This window comes from Mustelus asterias, chromosome 8 (genome assembly GCF_964213995.1).
Source record: "Mustelus asterias chromosome 8, sMusAst1.hap1.1, whole genome shotgun sequence".
Classification (NCBI taxonomy): Eukaryota; Metazoa; Chordata; class Chondrichthyes; order Carcharhiniformes; family Triakidae; genus Mustelus; species Mustelus asterias.
The window spans coordinates 136,368,539-136,384,684 of record NC_135808.1 but is presented as its reverse complement, the minus strand read 5'-3'; the positions used below and the strand labels follow the sequence as shown (position 1 = coordinate 136,384,684).

Sequence of the window (16,146 nt, the reverse complement as noted above, 5' to 3'; positions counted from 1 at the left end):
CTTACTGGTCTCTTAAGGGTTGTACCTAGGTTGAAGAGGTGTGGTTAACGAGAAAATAAACTTTTTTTTACGAAGTTCTATCCACCAAGGTAACCTTTTGTTCAATCGACGGGAGCCAGTTGAAACTCGGGACCCGGGAAGGAATTGAAGAAGGAACATTTCTGAGCAGAGGCAAGCACCCCCCCCCCCCCCCCCCCCAAAAAGGAAACCAGGAAGGTTTTATTTGTGTACGTTATGCGAGTGGAGTACGCGTTCTGAATGCAATGTACTGGAGGAGTACTGAGCTGCTAGTGTGTCGCATGGAAGGCAACCAGACTCACACGGCCGGTGCCTGCTTCCAGAAGGTGAGAGAAGCTGCCTTTAAACTTTTTATTACAGCTTTATTAAACCCGGACACGACCTAGAATCTGGAGGAAAGGGGGGCGATGTGCTGAGTGTCAGGTCCCTTTCTGTCAAATGGATCGACATTTCTTCCAAAAGAGAAGCGCCCAGATGGCTGCTGGAATCGATGTGGTTAAGGAGTCCGTCATGGGCGGATTAAAGACCCCAAAACCACCGAGAGTGAAACTACCAGAGTTTCCAGATTGATGTGGGTTCGACACCAGCAACTTTAGAAGGGTTTTTTTTTGGGGGGGGGGGGCAGTCCTATACGTGTAGGGTTAAGGGGTGTGTGGGTGTCCTATATGTGTAGGGTTACTGGGTGTGGGGTTTTTGTGTAGGGTTAATTGGGGGAGGGGGGGAAGCTGTCCTGTTCCCGGGTGGGGTTGGGGGGGGGGGGGGGGGGGTGTCGAGGAGGGGTTGCGTTGTTGGGTAATCACTGTGAATCGTATGTTCCGGGTAAATATCAGGGGTTTAATGTAGTCAAGACATTGTTTTCTTAAATTGTCTTTCAAGCGATTTGGCAGGCAGCTTGGTTCCGGATTGAACCCGGTACAGAAACCTAGTGGAAGCGGAGAGCTTGTCCACATAACCATTCTCCTCAGAGAGCTCAGAACACTGCTCTCCAGCCTGACTTGTACAGAGTGTAGTCAGGGGATTATGTTTGGCTGGGACTTCTGGTGTTGAACCTGGGAACATTATCCCCTTGTGTGTTTTCCTCGGGTTGGGAGGGGAATCTTGTCGACTTTGTAACGCGGTGGAGCTGATCTCCTTCTCGGGAAAGTTAACGCGAATCACCTGCGCTGCTAATTGTCCCTCCTTTTCTTCAAATTGTCAATCGAACAGTCCTGAACCGGAGTGGACTAAACTGTAATTATCTTTCAAGTGTCCCCATTAAACCTCTTCACCTCTAGGTTACCCTTTCAAATGCGTTCTGGATGGAACAAGGGCTGCTTTAATTGTTGAGAAAAAAAATCAATTTTCCCCTCTCCTCCTCTCTTCCCCCCCCCCCCCCCCCATCTAATTTGACCTGGCGCTAGGAATTGGTATAAATGAAAAGCTTTGTGCAACTTGAAGGGGAGCGGAGTTGTTCCAAACACTTGGACCACAATAACCTCTGACACGAGAGTGAGAGCTAACGATTCACTTAGTACCTGCTCTGCTTTCTGTAAACCGAATGAAGGGTATTTATCCAAAACACATCTTTAATGATAAGCGTTGTCATGGTAAACGCAGCGAGTGGGGTTAATTATTTTTTTTGGGGGGGTGAGAAATATTGTCGATGTTAAAAGACTGATGCAGGCAACTAGTTCAGAGAATGTGCTAGAAATTCTCCAAATCTCTGCTCTTTTTGCAGTTTCTAACCATGTCGAGTGACCCAGAAACTATCTTCTCCATTCCCTTGGGAAGAATTCGGAAGCCAAGAAGCTCTTGTAGTTTGGTACCCAGCCTCTATCGCTTTTTAAATAATAAAAAATCTCCTTGTATTGGAATATCTGTTTGAGATGCTCTTGTTAGCCGCGGGCTGATTTTGTTTTGTTTTTTTTCCTTTCTCAGACTAATTCTGAAAGAGTTGTGAAAGCAGATTCCTCTTCCCCAGCCACGCCGACCTCGCCGCCGTCCTCCCCTCAGTCAATGATCTCCAGAAGCGGGAGAAATCTCTGCAGCAGCTGCGGGCTGGAGATTGTGGATCGATACCTCCTGAAGGTGAGAGCGATAACTGGGCACCCACCCCAAGTCCAGAACCGGCCCAAGTGACCAGAGACGGTACAGTCTGAATGTCCAACACAGCCTGGACGCGGAATGGCACGAACTGGTTTCGGCTGCAAGGACAGTGGCGAGGCGATCATCGAATTGAACAGTCTAGTTTAAAGTCTGCTGTTAAAGCAGCCTGTATTTTGGAATTTCTAATTTCTAGTTGGGAGTGGGTTGGGGGTTGCACTCTCGCCTCTGGGTCAGGAGGCTGAGAGTTTAACGAAATTCGGTTCCAAATCTGGGTTATTGACCCATTCCCTGGCCCCGGATTAAACCCATCAGTGTTCTGTGTTTGGGAGAAGTTCTGACCAATATTTATCCATGATGTGGAGATGCCGGCGTTGGACTGGGGTAAACACAGTAAGAAGTTTAACAACACCAGGTTAAAGTCCAACAGGTTTATTTGGTAGCAAAAGCCACACAAGCTTTCGAGGCTCTGAGCCCCTTCTTCAGGGGGGTGCCTGAAGAAGGGGCTCAGAGCCTCGAAAGCTTGTGTGGCTTTTGCTACCAAATAAACCTGTTGGACTTTAACCTGGTGTTGTTAAACTTCTTACAATATTTATCCAACAACTTTGAAACAAACATCAGGTCAGAACCTGTTCACCTCAATACCTCTTATGGGAGCTTGCTGCCCGCGAATTGGTTGCTGCCTTTCTCCATTACAAATTGTCCAGTTTTTGTTTTAATTCCTCGTATTTCGACACGGTCAATTTGTCTGGATAAAAGCAAATTACTGCAGATGCTGGAATCTGAAACCAAAAGAGAAAACGCTGGAAAATCTCAGCAGGTCTGGCAGCATCTGTAAGGAGAGAAAAGAGCTGACGTTTCCAGTCCAGGTGACCCTTTGTCAATCTGTCTGATTGGTTTCCATAATTCTGTGTGGGATGTTCATATTTGACAATGTTATGTAAATGTTAGCTCGGGTCAGTCAGGTCGTGTCTGCATTAAAACTCCTGTAAACACATTCTCTTGATGCTCTTTAGTGTCGGTCTCCCTTGCCCTCTGCACCCCGCAACCTGGTTAATCTTTTTAAACCCTCTTTCCTCTTCCACAGACTGACAGTCAGAGCGTGTCCAGTCCCATCTGACCTTTTGCAAACCTTCACCAGACTTATTGGGGACTGTATGGGCATTGCGGTGTAATGATTTAATATTACTGGACTAGTAAACCACACATTGAATTAAACCCCGCCGTCAGTAATTTGGTAGTGAAATGGCCTTTTTAAAAAGTCTCTGAAGGTCTATTTATTTTAAACTCAACTGATTCAGTAATGTTTTTTTTCTAGGAAGAAAATGTCACCCATACCCGGTTAGGGGCTACATGTCACTAACTGCCCCCCAGCCTCCAGTCCTGGCCAATTGTTACCGCGAAATTTAACAGTTCAAGGTCTCTCGCCACCCCCTTGAGGCAATTGGGATGTGATAAATCTGTGATGCCCACATCTCAAGATGCTGAATCAAGACCCTGCTTGGATATAAAAGATTTTGATATTTCAAAGGGAGCATTTAGAATCATGGCGGCAAAATGCGAGTCATGAAGCCGATTTCGCTAATCCCATTGGCCCTGCACTTCCTCCAGTGTTTCCCCAATTCCCCTTTGAAAGTTGTTATTGAATCTGTTTCCACCGCCTTTCAGGCAGCGCACACTGCGTAATTGCGTGTTATTTCCCAGTTATTTTGCTAGTGACTTTAAACCCAATTGTTGGCCTTCCAGTCTGTGGAAATATTTATTATAACGCTTAAACGTCGGGCGCGATCTGAATGCGGGTTTCTTTCGGTCTCTAGCCCTGGTGGATATAACCACTCGAATGTTGCTAGTTCCAGTATGGGCCTGTCCCCATTTGAATCCAAGGCCACCCAACTAACTTTGCGTTTTCTACCTGTCCAGGTGAACGAGTTATGTTGGCACGTCCGGTGTTTGGCGTGTAGTGTGTGTAAAACCTCCCTGGGCAGACACACCAGCTGTTACATTAAGGATCAAGAAATATTTTGCAAACTGGATTATTTCAGGTACCCCTTTTTAAATAACCGCATTGAGTTTTCCTGAAGGTTGGTACCGACCAATTTAAATCCCGGACTGTGTGGCAAAGCTAACTCCAGTTCGCGGGGAGAAGTGAGTTGTTCTAATGTTCCAAACGCAGCTGACTGGTGGTGATTTAACCTGAGGATCCTCACACCTCAGGCGAGGGACAAGGTTGAGAAGGCTTTCATGAATAACCTCAGCCGGTACGGGAACTGAACACACTGCTGGCTTCGCTCTGCATCACAAACCAGCCATCCAGCCAACTGAACTAACCAACTCGCCTAACACTACCATCTACCACACAAGTGAATAGCATTGTTGGAAATGGGGAGGTTTTTTTTCTAGAAGCTTCTCCGTCCCCTCTTTTATAATCCCTGTGTCCATCCACATTCCAGCTGCCTCCTATTTCGGGCTTTTGGAAAATAATCTTGGTATAGTGGGGATATTGTGTACAAGGAGTCTAGGACCAGGCCAAGTGTGAAATTCTGGAACTTTTTGTAAAGGATGGTACAAGTTTGGAACTCTCCCCCACAAACAGCAATTGATGCTGGATTGAATCTGACATTGATGGTATTCGGGGATATTGGCCAAAGGTGGGTTCAGGGGTTTGGTTAAAGATCGGCCATAATCTGAGTGGCAGAATAGATAATTCCCTCCAATTAACTGTGTAAGGAGTTTTTTATTTCCAGTTCTGCATGTGTAGATTTGTATTGGGGCAACCTGAGTGGACTGCATTGCTGTGTGGTTGTGCACACCACCTTATTCTATGGCTCACCTGAAATCCTATAACTGAACAATTTGAGTGACATTTCACTGTCAATAGCACCGAATCTTCACCTTGGTTCCTGAAAAAAGGCCCTCTCCATAGATGAGCACATGGCACTGATGGGAGTGCTTTGCTGTTGGAGGTGCTTTCTGGGAATGTTGAACTAAGGCCCTGTCTGTCCTCAAGTTGAATGTAAAAGATCCCATGGCACTATTTGAAAGGTGGGTAGATGACTTCTCCTTAGTATCCTGATGTCCTTTAGAGTGCAGCAGTTGGGTGTCAATATTGATGGAAAAGGTCCTTAGGGATGGGATTTACGACCATTTAGAAAGATGCGGATTAATCCGGGATAGTCAGCACGGATTCATGAAGGGCAAGTCGTGCCTCACAAATTTGATAGAATTTTTTGAGAGGTAACTAAGTGTGTTGATGAAGGTAGGGCAGTTGTCATATACATGGATTTTAGTAAGGCGTTTGATAAGTTCCCCCATGGTCTGCTTATGATGAAAGTGAGGAGGTGTGGGATAGAGGGAAAGATGGCCGATTGAATAGGTAACTGGCTGTCTGATCAAAGACAGAGGGTGGTGGTGGATGGAAAATTTTTGGATTGGAGGCAGGTTGCTAGCGGAGTGCCACAGGGATCAGTGCTTGGTCCTCTGCTCTGTGATTTTTATTAATGACTTAGAGGAGGGGGCTGAAGGGTGGATCAGTAAATTTGCTGATGACACCAAGATTGGTGGAGTAGTGGATGAGGTGGAGGGCTGTTGTAGGCTGCAAAGAGCCATGGGGTTATGCTGCAACTGTACAGGACCTTGGTGAGACCACATTTGGAATATTTTGTGCAGTTCTGGTCACCTCACTATAAGAAGGATGTGGAAGCACTGGAAAGAGTGCAGAGGAGATTTACCAGGATGCTGCCTGCTTTGGAGGGTAGGTCTTATGAGGAAAGGTTGAGGGAGCTAGGGCTGTTCTCTCTGGAGCGGAGGAGGCTGAGGGGAGACTTAATAGAGGTTTATAAAATGATGAAGGGGATAGATAGAGTGAACGTTCAAAGACTATTTCCTCGGGTGGATGGGGCTATAACAAGGGGGCATAACTATAGGGTTCGTGGTGGGAGATATAGGAAGGATATCAGAGGTAGGTTCTTTACGCAGAGTGGTTGGGGTGTGGAATGGACTGCCTGCAGTGATAGTGGAGTCAGACACTTTAGGAACATTTAAGCGGTTATTGGATAGGCACATGGAGCACACCAGGATGATAGGGAGTGGGATAGCTTGATCTTGGTTTCAGATAAAGCTCGGCACAACATCGTGGGCCCAAGGGCCTGTTCTGTGCTGTACTGTTCTATGTTCCATGTCCATGTTTTATCCTTCAACTGATATCTGTAAAATAGTTATCTTATTATGTCACATTGCTGTTGGTGGGAGCTTGCTGTGTACAAACTTGATGCCATGTTTCCTACATTACTACAGCGACTATGCTTCAATAGTGTCTCATGGCTGGAAAGTGCTTTGGGATGTCCAGAATTAAAGAAAGGTGTTATAGAAATGCAAATCTTCTTCTCACTCCCATTCTTTGGAGTGCAGCAGTTGGGTGTCAATAGGAGAAAGAAGCACCAACTGTTTTATTTGCAGAGTTTAGTGACTTATTGCACCCTCTTAACTTGCAGCCCAACTCGATCCTGTTTGTTTTAACAGGCGGTATGGAACCCGTTGCTCTCGTTGTGGCAGACACATCCATTCGACAGACTGGGTCCGGAGGGCCAAAGGCAATGTTTATCATCTGGCCTGCTTTGCTTGCTTCTCCTGCAAGAGGCAGCTGTCCACTGGGGAGGAGTTCGCTCTGGTGGAAGAAAAGGTCCTCTGTCGGATACACTATGATTGCATGTTGGACAACCTCAAGAGGGCAGCTGAAAATGGTAACTTTTTTTTGGAAAAGTTTTGACTGTTTTAGTAATGGCAATTGCTAAATCTGGTTGGATATATTCCAGGAGACTGCCTTCAATTATTCTGCCCAGACCGGAACTTGTGCTGTTGGTTGCCAATACCGTCATCATATGCCCAAACTTCCCATGGCCAATCTGAAAGTGAGCATTCTCAATATCATTGGATGATCCTTGATTCAATCAAGTTGCCCTCCCCCCATCTCTGATTCCAATAACGTGTAAATCAGTTTGCACTTTTTAAAAAAAAAACTGCCCCTTTCATTTTTTTTCCCCCCAAGATGCTCATATCGGAAGATTGGATTTTAATTCCTGGAGACTTGATTCTGGCATTGGCAACCAAGATTCCTAAAGGGCAAACTGAACGGTAGTTTTCTACTCATTCTAAAACTTCACTTGGTGACTCTGTGGTAATGGAAATCTTGTCTTGTGACTTTAGTCGTGGCCAGAACCAAAAGGTTGTGGGTTCAAGTCCCACTCCAGGGACTTGAGCACAAAAATCTAGTTTGACCTCTAGGTTAGCACTGAGCTGAAGGAATGCTACACTATTAACAGTGCTGTGTTTTGGGCCAGGTGTTGAACTAAGGCTTCATCTACCCTTGTTGGATGTAATAGAAATCCCATGGCACTATTTTAAAGAAAAACAGTTCAGTTATATCGTGTCCTGACACACTTATCCCTCAGTCAATGTGTGGGATTATTGCATATTTCTGGCTGTGGAACGTTGCTGTGTGCATGTTGGCTGATGCATTTCCTACCTTGCAGTCATTGACTGTAGGTTGTTAAATGTGTTATATAAATATAATCCTTTATTTGTATGTGGATGTCACTGGCAAGACTAGCATTTATTGACCTTGAAGGTATTGGTGAACTGTCTCTTGAGCTATTGCAATCTGTGTGGTGAAGATTCTCCCACAGCGTAGAATTATCACCAAGTCAGAACGATGTGTGTTGAAGTTGGTAGTATTCCTGTGTGCCTGCTACCTTGTATTCCAAATGGTTTTGAGATGTTGGTGAAGCCTTGGAGAATTGCAATGCATTTTATAGATAATGAACACTGCAATCACTGCTCCAGTACTTGATGGGTGTAAATCAATTGGCTGTCCTGAATATTAGCTGCTGGAACTGTACTCATCCAGACAAGTGAAGGGTGTTCCTGTAAATGGTAGACAGGCTTTGCAGAAGACTTGTTCTTGTTAATGTTTGTGTGGCAAGTCCAGTTAAGTTTCTGGTTAAACTTCTTTAAGGCAAACTAACAATTTGGTGCAATTCATTTCCAATTTATTTTGATGCCCTATAGTTTAGTCACTTCTGTTTGCTGATATCCTGCTTTTAGATAATTTGAGCCCAATTAAATGCATCTTGCTGTGTTTTTTAACAATCTTGTAGGATACAGGAAGTGGTGTTTAGGTGGATGGATCAACTTGAGGTACAGGCACAATGGGACATTGCTTTCTGTGCTGTATTTTGTTTTTATCTTAATTGCTTTAATCTTTTGCAATCCTTGGCCAAAAATATTGAATTTCTGAAACTGTAATTGGGTCATTAAATTCACTCTAATTTCTCTATTAAACTTTTAAGATGAATACTTGATTCACTTCAAAATAGCCTCTGCAAACATCTTTATTTGGATCATAAGAGCACTTGTTTTTTTTTTTGTTTGACTTTACATAATGCTACCAGCAAAAGGTTTTTACTGTTTTGTGGACTAAACAGTGAAATAGAAGAAGTTGGTTTTCATTAACCAAAACCTGGGTACTAAAAATCCATGGAGTATCTATGAAACACATTGTAATTCAATTAACTTTCTGGATATGCATCTTGCATTTTTCATAGTAACTATAAAAGCCTTTAGCAATCTTATTACGTTTTAATAAACTTTGTTCTCATTTCCAGTCCCAGGAAGGTTGAGAATGGAGTTTGTAATGTGAGAACATGCATATTTGAAAGCTCTTACAGCAGTGATTTTTTTTTTTGGTGATTGGTTTATGATCAGGTTACAGTGTGACTTCCTTTCCTGCAGCAATTTGGATGTGATATTGTGCCAACATTAAAGAATTTAGCATAGGAAAGACTGGGCAGGGGTAGAGGTAATTGAGAGCTGAACAATTGCATGGTCAAGAATGGGAGTCCTTTTACAAGCTGCCATTTAAGTTGGTGATTTAAGACAGCTGTGCCACTTTAGTCGAGGGGAGAAATGCTAAGCCGTGTGGGTGCGTGGCCATATGACAGCCTGGACTTGTTCTATACCGCACAAATGCTTAAAGGGCCATTGCCATGAACTTGTGTGCAGCTAAATTTTAAAGCCAACCTGTCAGGAATGGTGTGATGGTAGGGGGCTGAAGTTGTAGGGAGAAGAGAGATTTGCCATAGCAATAGGTGTGGTGAATGCTTGCTCGAGGAATTTGTGTAAATCGGGCTTTTGAACTGAGAAGTTTGGGTGTGAATGTGGGTCTTGCACACTGATTGTCATTCTCACGTGCAAAGTTATTTTTAGAGAAAGATTCTTTTGATTTACACAATTTTGAGATTGCAACTGAATTCTTGTAGGGAATGGAGTGACTGTGGAAGGAGCATTACCAACGGAACAAGATGTGGTTCAACCCAAACCAACCAAACGAGCACGGACCAGCTTCACAGCTGATCAGCTCCAGGTAATGGAACATTTCTTCACCCACCCTCCGTGACCTGCTTCTCTAACTAGTTTCCTTATTGAATCCTAGAGCCTTATAGCACACCACCTTCTGAGTGTTTTGTTTGAAAGAATAGAATATGGTTCCAATAAAAGCAAATTACTGCGGATGCTGGAAAATCTCAGGTCTGGCAGCATCTGTAAGGAGAGAAAGAGTTGATGTTTTGAGTCCAGATGCCCTTTGTCAAAGCAAAATGTCAGCTCTTTTCTCTCCTTACAGATGCTGCCAGACCTGCTGAGATTTTCCAGCATAGAACATGGTTCTATTGCATTGATCCAACTTGGGTATCCAATGAGGTGTACCATGATTTGTTTGCAAGATCATTTGTTGCTCAATGGGGGTTGTGTGAACAAAGAAAATTACAGCACAAGAACAGGCCCTTCGGCCCTCCAAGCCTGCACCGACCATGCTGCCCATCTGAACTAAAACTCCCTACCCTTCCGGGGACCATATCCCTCTATTCCCATCCTATTCATGTATTTGTCAAGATGCCCCTTAAAAGTCACTAACGTACCTGCTTCCACTACGTCCCCCGGCAATGAGTTCCAGGCACCCACCACTCTGTAAAATATCTGCCTCGTATATCTCCTTTAAATCCTTGCCCCTCACACCTTAAACCTGTGCCCCCTAGTAATTGACTCTTCCACCCTGGGAAAAAGCTTCTGACTATCCACTTTGTCCATGCCTCTCATCTTGTAGACTTCTATCAGGTCTCCCCTCAACCTCCGTCGCTCCAATGAGAACAAACCAAGTTTCTCCAACCTCTCCTCGTAGCTAATGTCCTCCATACCAGGCAACATCCTGGTAAATCTTTTCTGTACCCTCTCCAGCCTCCACATCCTTCTGGTAGTGTGGCGACCAGAATTGAACACTATATTCCAAATGCGGCGTAACTAAGATTTTTATAAAGAACAAAGAAAATTACAGCACAGGAACAGGCCCTTCGGCCCTCCAAGCCTGCACCGACCATGCTGCCTGACTTAACTAAAACCCCCTACCCTTCCGGGGACCATATCCCTCTATTCCCATCTCATTCATGTACTTGTCAAGACGCCCCTTAAAAGTCACTACCGTATCCGCTTCCACTACCTCCCCCGGCAACAAGTTCCAGGCACCCACCACTCTGTGTAAAAAATCTGCCTCATACATCTCTTTTAAAACTTGCCCCTTGCACCTTAAACCTGTGCCCCCTAGTAATTGACTCTTCCACCCTGGGAAAAAGCTTCTGACTATCCACTCTGTCCATGCCTCTCATAATCTTGTAGACTTCTATCAGGTCTCCCCTCAACCTCTGTCGCTCCAGTGAGAACAAACCAAGTTTCTCCAACCTCTCCTCATAGCTAATACCCTCCATACCAGGCAACATCCTGGTAAATCTTTTCTGTACCCTCTCCAAAGCATCCACATCCTTCTGGTAGTGTGGCGACCAGAATTGAACACTATATTCCAAGTGTGGCCTAACTAAGGTTCTATAAAGCTGCAACATGACTTGCCAATTTTTAAACTTAATACGCCGGCCGATGAAGGCAAGCATGCCGTATGCCTTCTTGACTACCTTCTCCACCTACATTGCCACTTTCAGTGACCTGTATACCTGTACATCCAGATCCCTTTCAAGCCAGTTTTGTATCCACCTTGCCAGCTCACCTCTGATCCCCTGCAACTTCACCTGTGGTTGAAGATGTTTGAGAGACCTCTTGTCTGTCCAGTTTGAAAAATACGGCCCAACTTCGACCTGCTCAGTTAAATCCTGCTCAGCAGTTGGAGATTAAATAATTTTATAGGATTCTGTTGCCCACTATTTTGGTGACTAGATTGTTTGGAACTCGGTGAATGGCTTTTGTAGATTAGTAATGCATCGAGGAATACTCTCATCGTGTTTCAGGAGATCACGAGGCACTCTTGTTTTTCTTTGGAACATTCCTAATTGCTTTGATCTGAGTGGCTTGTGTGTTTGTGCAAATCTGAGAGAATTGGGCCAGTGAGGGAGGAAGAGAATTTGTAGATTTATTGCATGTTTCATATCTGGCGATCCTGAAAGTGCTTTTAAAATATAGTTGCTGATTCCATGTTGGAAATGTGCATTGCAAGCTCTCTCAAACACCAAATGAGGGGGGTATATATTCACCATGTCACTGGGGGAACAGAATATTTTGTGTACACCTGTGACAGATGTGGGAGGAGCTATTCATCTGAAAGGTGGCATCTCTGTCAGTGCAGCATTGGAGTGTCAAACTGGGTTATGCATTCCAGTTTCTGGAGTGAAGTTTGAACTCAACCTGCTGATTTGGAGGATACTAAACCACAGCTGCATTTAAACAAGGGGGAGGGTGGGGGGGAATGTTGGCAAAAATGAGAATAGCAGAAAGCAACAAAAGAGATGAGATTTAAGTAACTGCAGAAGGAGGCCACTTGGTCTGTCATGTCTGTACTGGCTCTTGTGGTTAGTCATGGCACACACCAACTCCAGATTGCCTGGACCCAATACAGTTCACATCACCGCAACGGGTCCACAGCAGATGCACCTCCCTGGCTCTACACTCAAACCTTGGAACAAATGGATAACAAGGACACTTTCAGACTCCTATTTATTGATTACAACTCAGCCTTCAACAAAATTCCAACAAAACCCATCTCCAAACTCCATGGCCTGGGGCTCTGCTCCTCCCTCTGCAACTGGATCCTCTACTTCCTAACCCATAGACCGCAATCAGTAAGGATAGGTAATGACACCACCTCCACGCTTATCCTCGACACCAGTGCCCTGCAAGGCTGCCTTCAGCCCCTTACTATTATGACTGTGTGGCCAAATTCCCCTCCAACTCAATTTTCCAAGTTTGCTGAGGGAACCACTGTAGTGGATCGAATCTCAAGCAATGACAAGATGGAGTACAGGAAAGAGAGAATCTGGTGTGACAACAATAATCTCTCCCTCAATGTCAGTAAAACAAAGGAGCTAGTCATCAACTTTAGGGAATGTAGTGAATAACATGCCCCTGTCCACATCAATGGGGATCAAGTAGAAATGGTCAAGAGCTTCAAGTTTCTAGAGGTGCAGATCACCAATCTGTGCCTCCCCCCACCCAACACTATAGTTAAGAAAACCCACTAACACCTCTACTTTCTCAGGAGATTAAGGAAATTTGGCATGTCAGCTACTACAACTTTTATACATGCACCATAGAAAGCATTCTTTCTGGTTGTATCACAGCTTGGTATGGCTCTTGCTCTACCCAAGACTGCAAGGAACGTAACCCAGTCCATCACGCAAACCAGCTTCCCATCCATTGACTTTGTCTACACTTTCCACTACCTTGGGAAAGCAGTCAGCATAATCAAGGACCCCCCCCCCCCCCCCCCCCCCCACACCCCGGACATACACTCTTCCACCTTCTTCCATCAGGGAAAAAGCTACAAAAGTCAGGTCTGTGTGCCAACAGACTCCAGGACAGCTTCTTCCCTGCTGCTGTCAGACTTTTGAATGGTCTTATCATGTGTAGAAACATAAGATAGGAGCAGGCGGAGGCCATTTGGCCCTTCAAGCCTGCTCTGTCATTCATCATGATGTCTGATCATCTAACTCAATAGCCTAATCCTGCTTTTTCCGTGCAACCTTTGGTCCCATTTGCCCCAAGTGCTATCCAGCTGCCTCTTGAATATATTCAATGTTTTGGCATCAACTAATTCCTGTGGTAATGAACTCCACAGGCTCACCACTCTTTGGGTGAAGAAATATCTCCTCTGTCCTAAATGGTCTACCTTGAATCATAACATTCAGCTGATAAATAAGAACATAAGAAATAGGAGCAGGAGTAGGCCATCTGGCCCCTGGAGCCTGCCCCGCCATTCAATAAGATCATGGCTGATCTGAAGTGGATCAGTTCCACTTACCCGCCTGATCCCCATAACCCCTAATTCCCTTACCGATCAGGAATCCATCTATCCGTGATTTAAACGTATTCAACGAGGTGGCCTCCACCACTTCAGTGGGCAGAGAATTCCAGAGATTCACCACCCTCTGAGAGAAGAAGTTCCTCCTCAACTCTGTCCTAAACTGACCCCCCTTTATTTTGAGGCTGTGTCCTCTAGTTCTTGCTTCCTTTCTAAGTGGAAAGAATCTCTCCACCTCTACCCTATCCAGCCCCTTCATTATCTTATAGGTCTCTATAAGATCCCCCCTCAGCCTCCTAAATTCCAACGAATACAAACCCAATCTGCTCAGTCTCTCCTCATAATCAACACCCCATATCTCTGGTATCAACCTGGTGAACCACCTTTGCACTCCCTCCAAGGCCAATATATTCTTCCGCAAATAAGAGGACCAATACTGCACACAGTATTCCAGCTGCGGCCTCACCAATGCCCTGTACAGATGCAGCAAGACATCTCTGCCTTTATATTCTATCCCCCTTGCGATATAGGCCAACATCCCATTTGCCTTCTTGATCACCTGTTGCACCTGCAGACTGGGTTTTTGCGTCTCATGCACAAGGACCCCCAGGTCCCTCTGCACAGCAGCATGTTGTAATTTCTTTCCATTTGGATAATCCAATTTGCTATTATTTCTTCCAAAGTGAATAACCTCACATTTGTTAACGTTATACTCCATCTGCCAGATCCTCGCCCACTCACTCAGCCTGTCCAAATCTCTCTGCAGACCTTCTACGCCCTCCACATGATTCACTTTTCCACTTATCTTTGTGTCGTCTGCAAACTTTGTTACCCTACACTCAGTCCCCTCCTCCAGATCGTCTATATAAATGGTAAATAGTTGAGGCCCCAGTACCGATCCCTGTGGCACGCCACTAGTTACCATCTGCCAACCAGGAAAGCACCCATTTATTCCGACTCTCTGCTTCCTGTCGGATAGCCAATCCCCAATCCACGCTAACACCCAACTCCGTGTGCCCCAATATTCAGCAACCTTTATCCTCATCCTATTGGCTGTCTGCACGTTCTCCTTTTCTGCCCTATGTACTCTATCAATTGTATGCTTTCTGTACAACACGCAAGAAGCAATGCAGTTCATTTTATCCCAGCACACTGACTAATCAAGTGCATACTTCTGCATGTTGAATCTATGCAGTTAATCATCTAATGCCCTCTTGATGGCTCCAATTGAACCTGTCCCCACCACACTTCCAGGCAGTGCATTCCAGACCTGAAACCACTTGTTGCTTTGTTTACAAATCACTTTAAATTTGATTTATTATTGTCACATGTATTAACATACAGTAAAAAGTGTTGTTTCTTGCGCGCAATACAGACAAAGCATACCGTTCATAGAGAAGGAAAGGAGAGTGCAGAATGCAATGTTACAGTCATAGCTAGGGTGTAGAGAAAGATGAACTTAATACAAGGTAGGTCCATTCAAAAGTTCTGACAGCAGCAGGGAAGAAGCTGTTCTTGGGTCAGTTGATACTTGACCTCGGACTTCTGTATCTTTTTTCCGACGGAAGAAGGTGGAAGAGAGAATGTCCGGGGTGTGTGGGGTCCTTAATTGTGCCGGCTGCTTTGAGGCAATGGGAAGTGTAGACAGAGTCAATGGATGGGAGGCTGGTTTGCATGATGGATTGGGCTACATTCACGACCTTTCGTAGTTCCTTGCAGTCTTGGGCAGAGCAGAAGCCATACCAAGCTGTGATACAACCAGGAAGAATGCTTTCTATGGTGCATCTGTAAAAGTTGGTGAGAGTTATGGCTGACATGCCAAATTTCCTCAGTCTTCTGAGAAAGTAGAGGTGTTGGTGAGCTTTCTTAACTATAGTGTCGGCATGGGGGGACCAGGACAGGTTGTTGGTGATCTGGGCACCTAAAAACCTGAAGCTCTCGACCCTTTCTACTTTGTACCCATTGATGTAGACAGAGGCATGTTCTCTTTTACGCTTCCTGAAGTCGATGACAATCTCCTTCGTTTTGTTGACGTTGAGGGAGAGATTATTGTTGCCGCACCAGTTCACCAGATTCTCTTTCATTGCTGGACTCTGTCTCGCCATTGTTTGAGATCCGACCCACTACGGTGGTGTCGTCAGCAAACTTGAACATCAAGTTGGAGGGGAATTTGGCTGCACAGTCTTGGGTGTATAAGGAGTATAGAAGGGGGCTGAGAACACAGTCTCGTGGGGCACCGGTGTTGAGGATGATCGTGGAGGAGGTGTTGTTGCCTATCCTTACCGATTGTAGTCCTGTGAGTTAGGAAGTTCAGGATCCAGTCGCAGAGGGAGGTGCTGAGGCCCAGGCCATGGAGTTTGGAGATGGGTTTCGTGGGAATAGTAGTGTTGAAGGCTGAGCTGTAGTCAATAAATAGGAGTCTGACAGGTGTCCTTGTTATCTGTGTCATCTTGATCCTTTTGCAAGTGGGAACAGTTTCTCCTTGCATATGCTATCCTCATTATTTTGAACACCTCTATCAAATCTCCTCTTGGCTTGCCTTCAATGATTAGAATTTAGAATAGAATCTCATCCCTACAGTGCAGAAGGAGGCCCTTTGGCCTATCAATTCTGCACCCACTCTCCAACAGAGCCTCTTAGCCAACCTCTTTCCCCTTGTGTGGCATTGCGTTAGCACTGCTGCCTCAGCACCAGGGACC

General features: G+C 45.1%; 1 protein-coding gene across 2 annotated transcripts in view; it reads left to right on the top strand.

Annotated features, from left to right (window-relative positions):
* Window positions 1-248: 248 nt before the first annotated feature.
* The window catches only part of LOC144497986 (LIM/homeobox protein Lhx8), a 36,974-nt gene continuing 21,076 nt past the window's right edge, over window positions 249-16,146 (top strand). Inside the window, exons 1-6 of one of the 2 annotated variants that reach the window (XM_078219449.1) lie at window positions 314-344; window positions 1,736-1,819; window positions 1,936-2,085; window positions 4,021-4,142; window positions 6,619-6,839; window positions 9,414-9,517. In XM_078219449.1, the coding sequence (XP_078075575.1) occupies window positions 1,745-1,819; window positions 1,936-2,085; window positions 4,021-4,142; window positions 6,619-6,839; window positions 9,414-9,517 (672 nt within the window). In that variant the 5' untranslated portion in view covers window positions 314-344; window positions 1,736-1,744. Of the gene's footprint in view, window positions 345-1,735; window positions 1,820-1,935; window positions 2,086-4,020; window positions 4,143-6,618; window positions 6,840-9,413; window positions 9,518-16,146 lie in introns of both variants that reach the window. The other variant, XM_078219448.1, reaches the window with a different exon arrangement.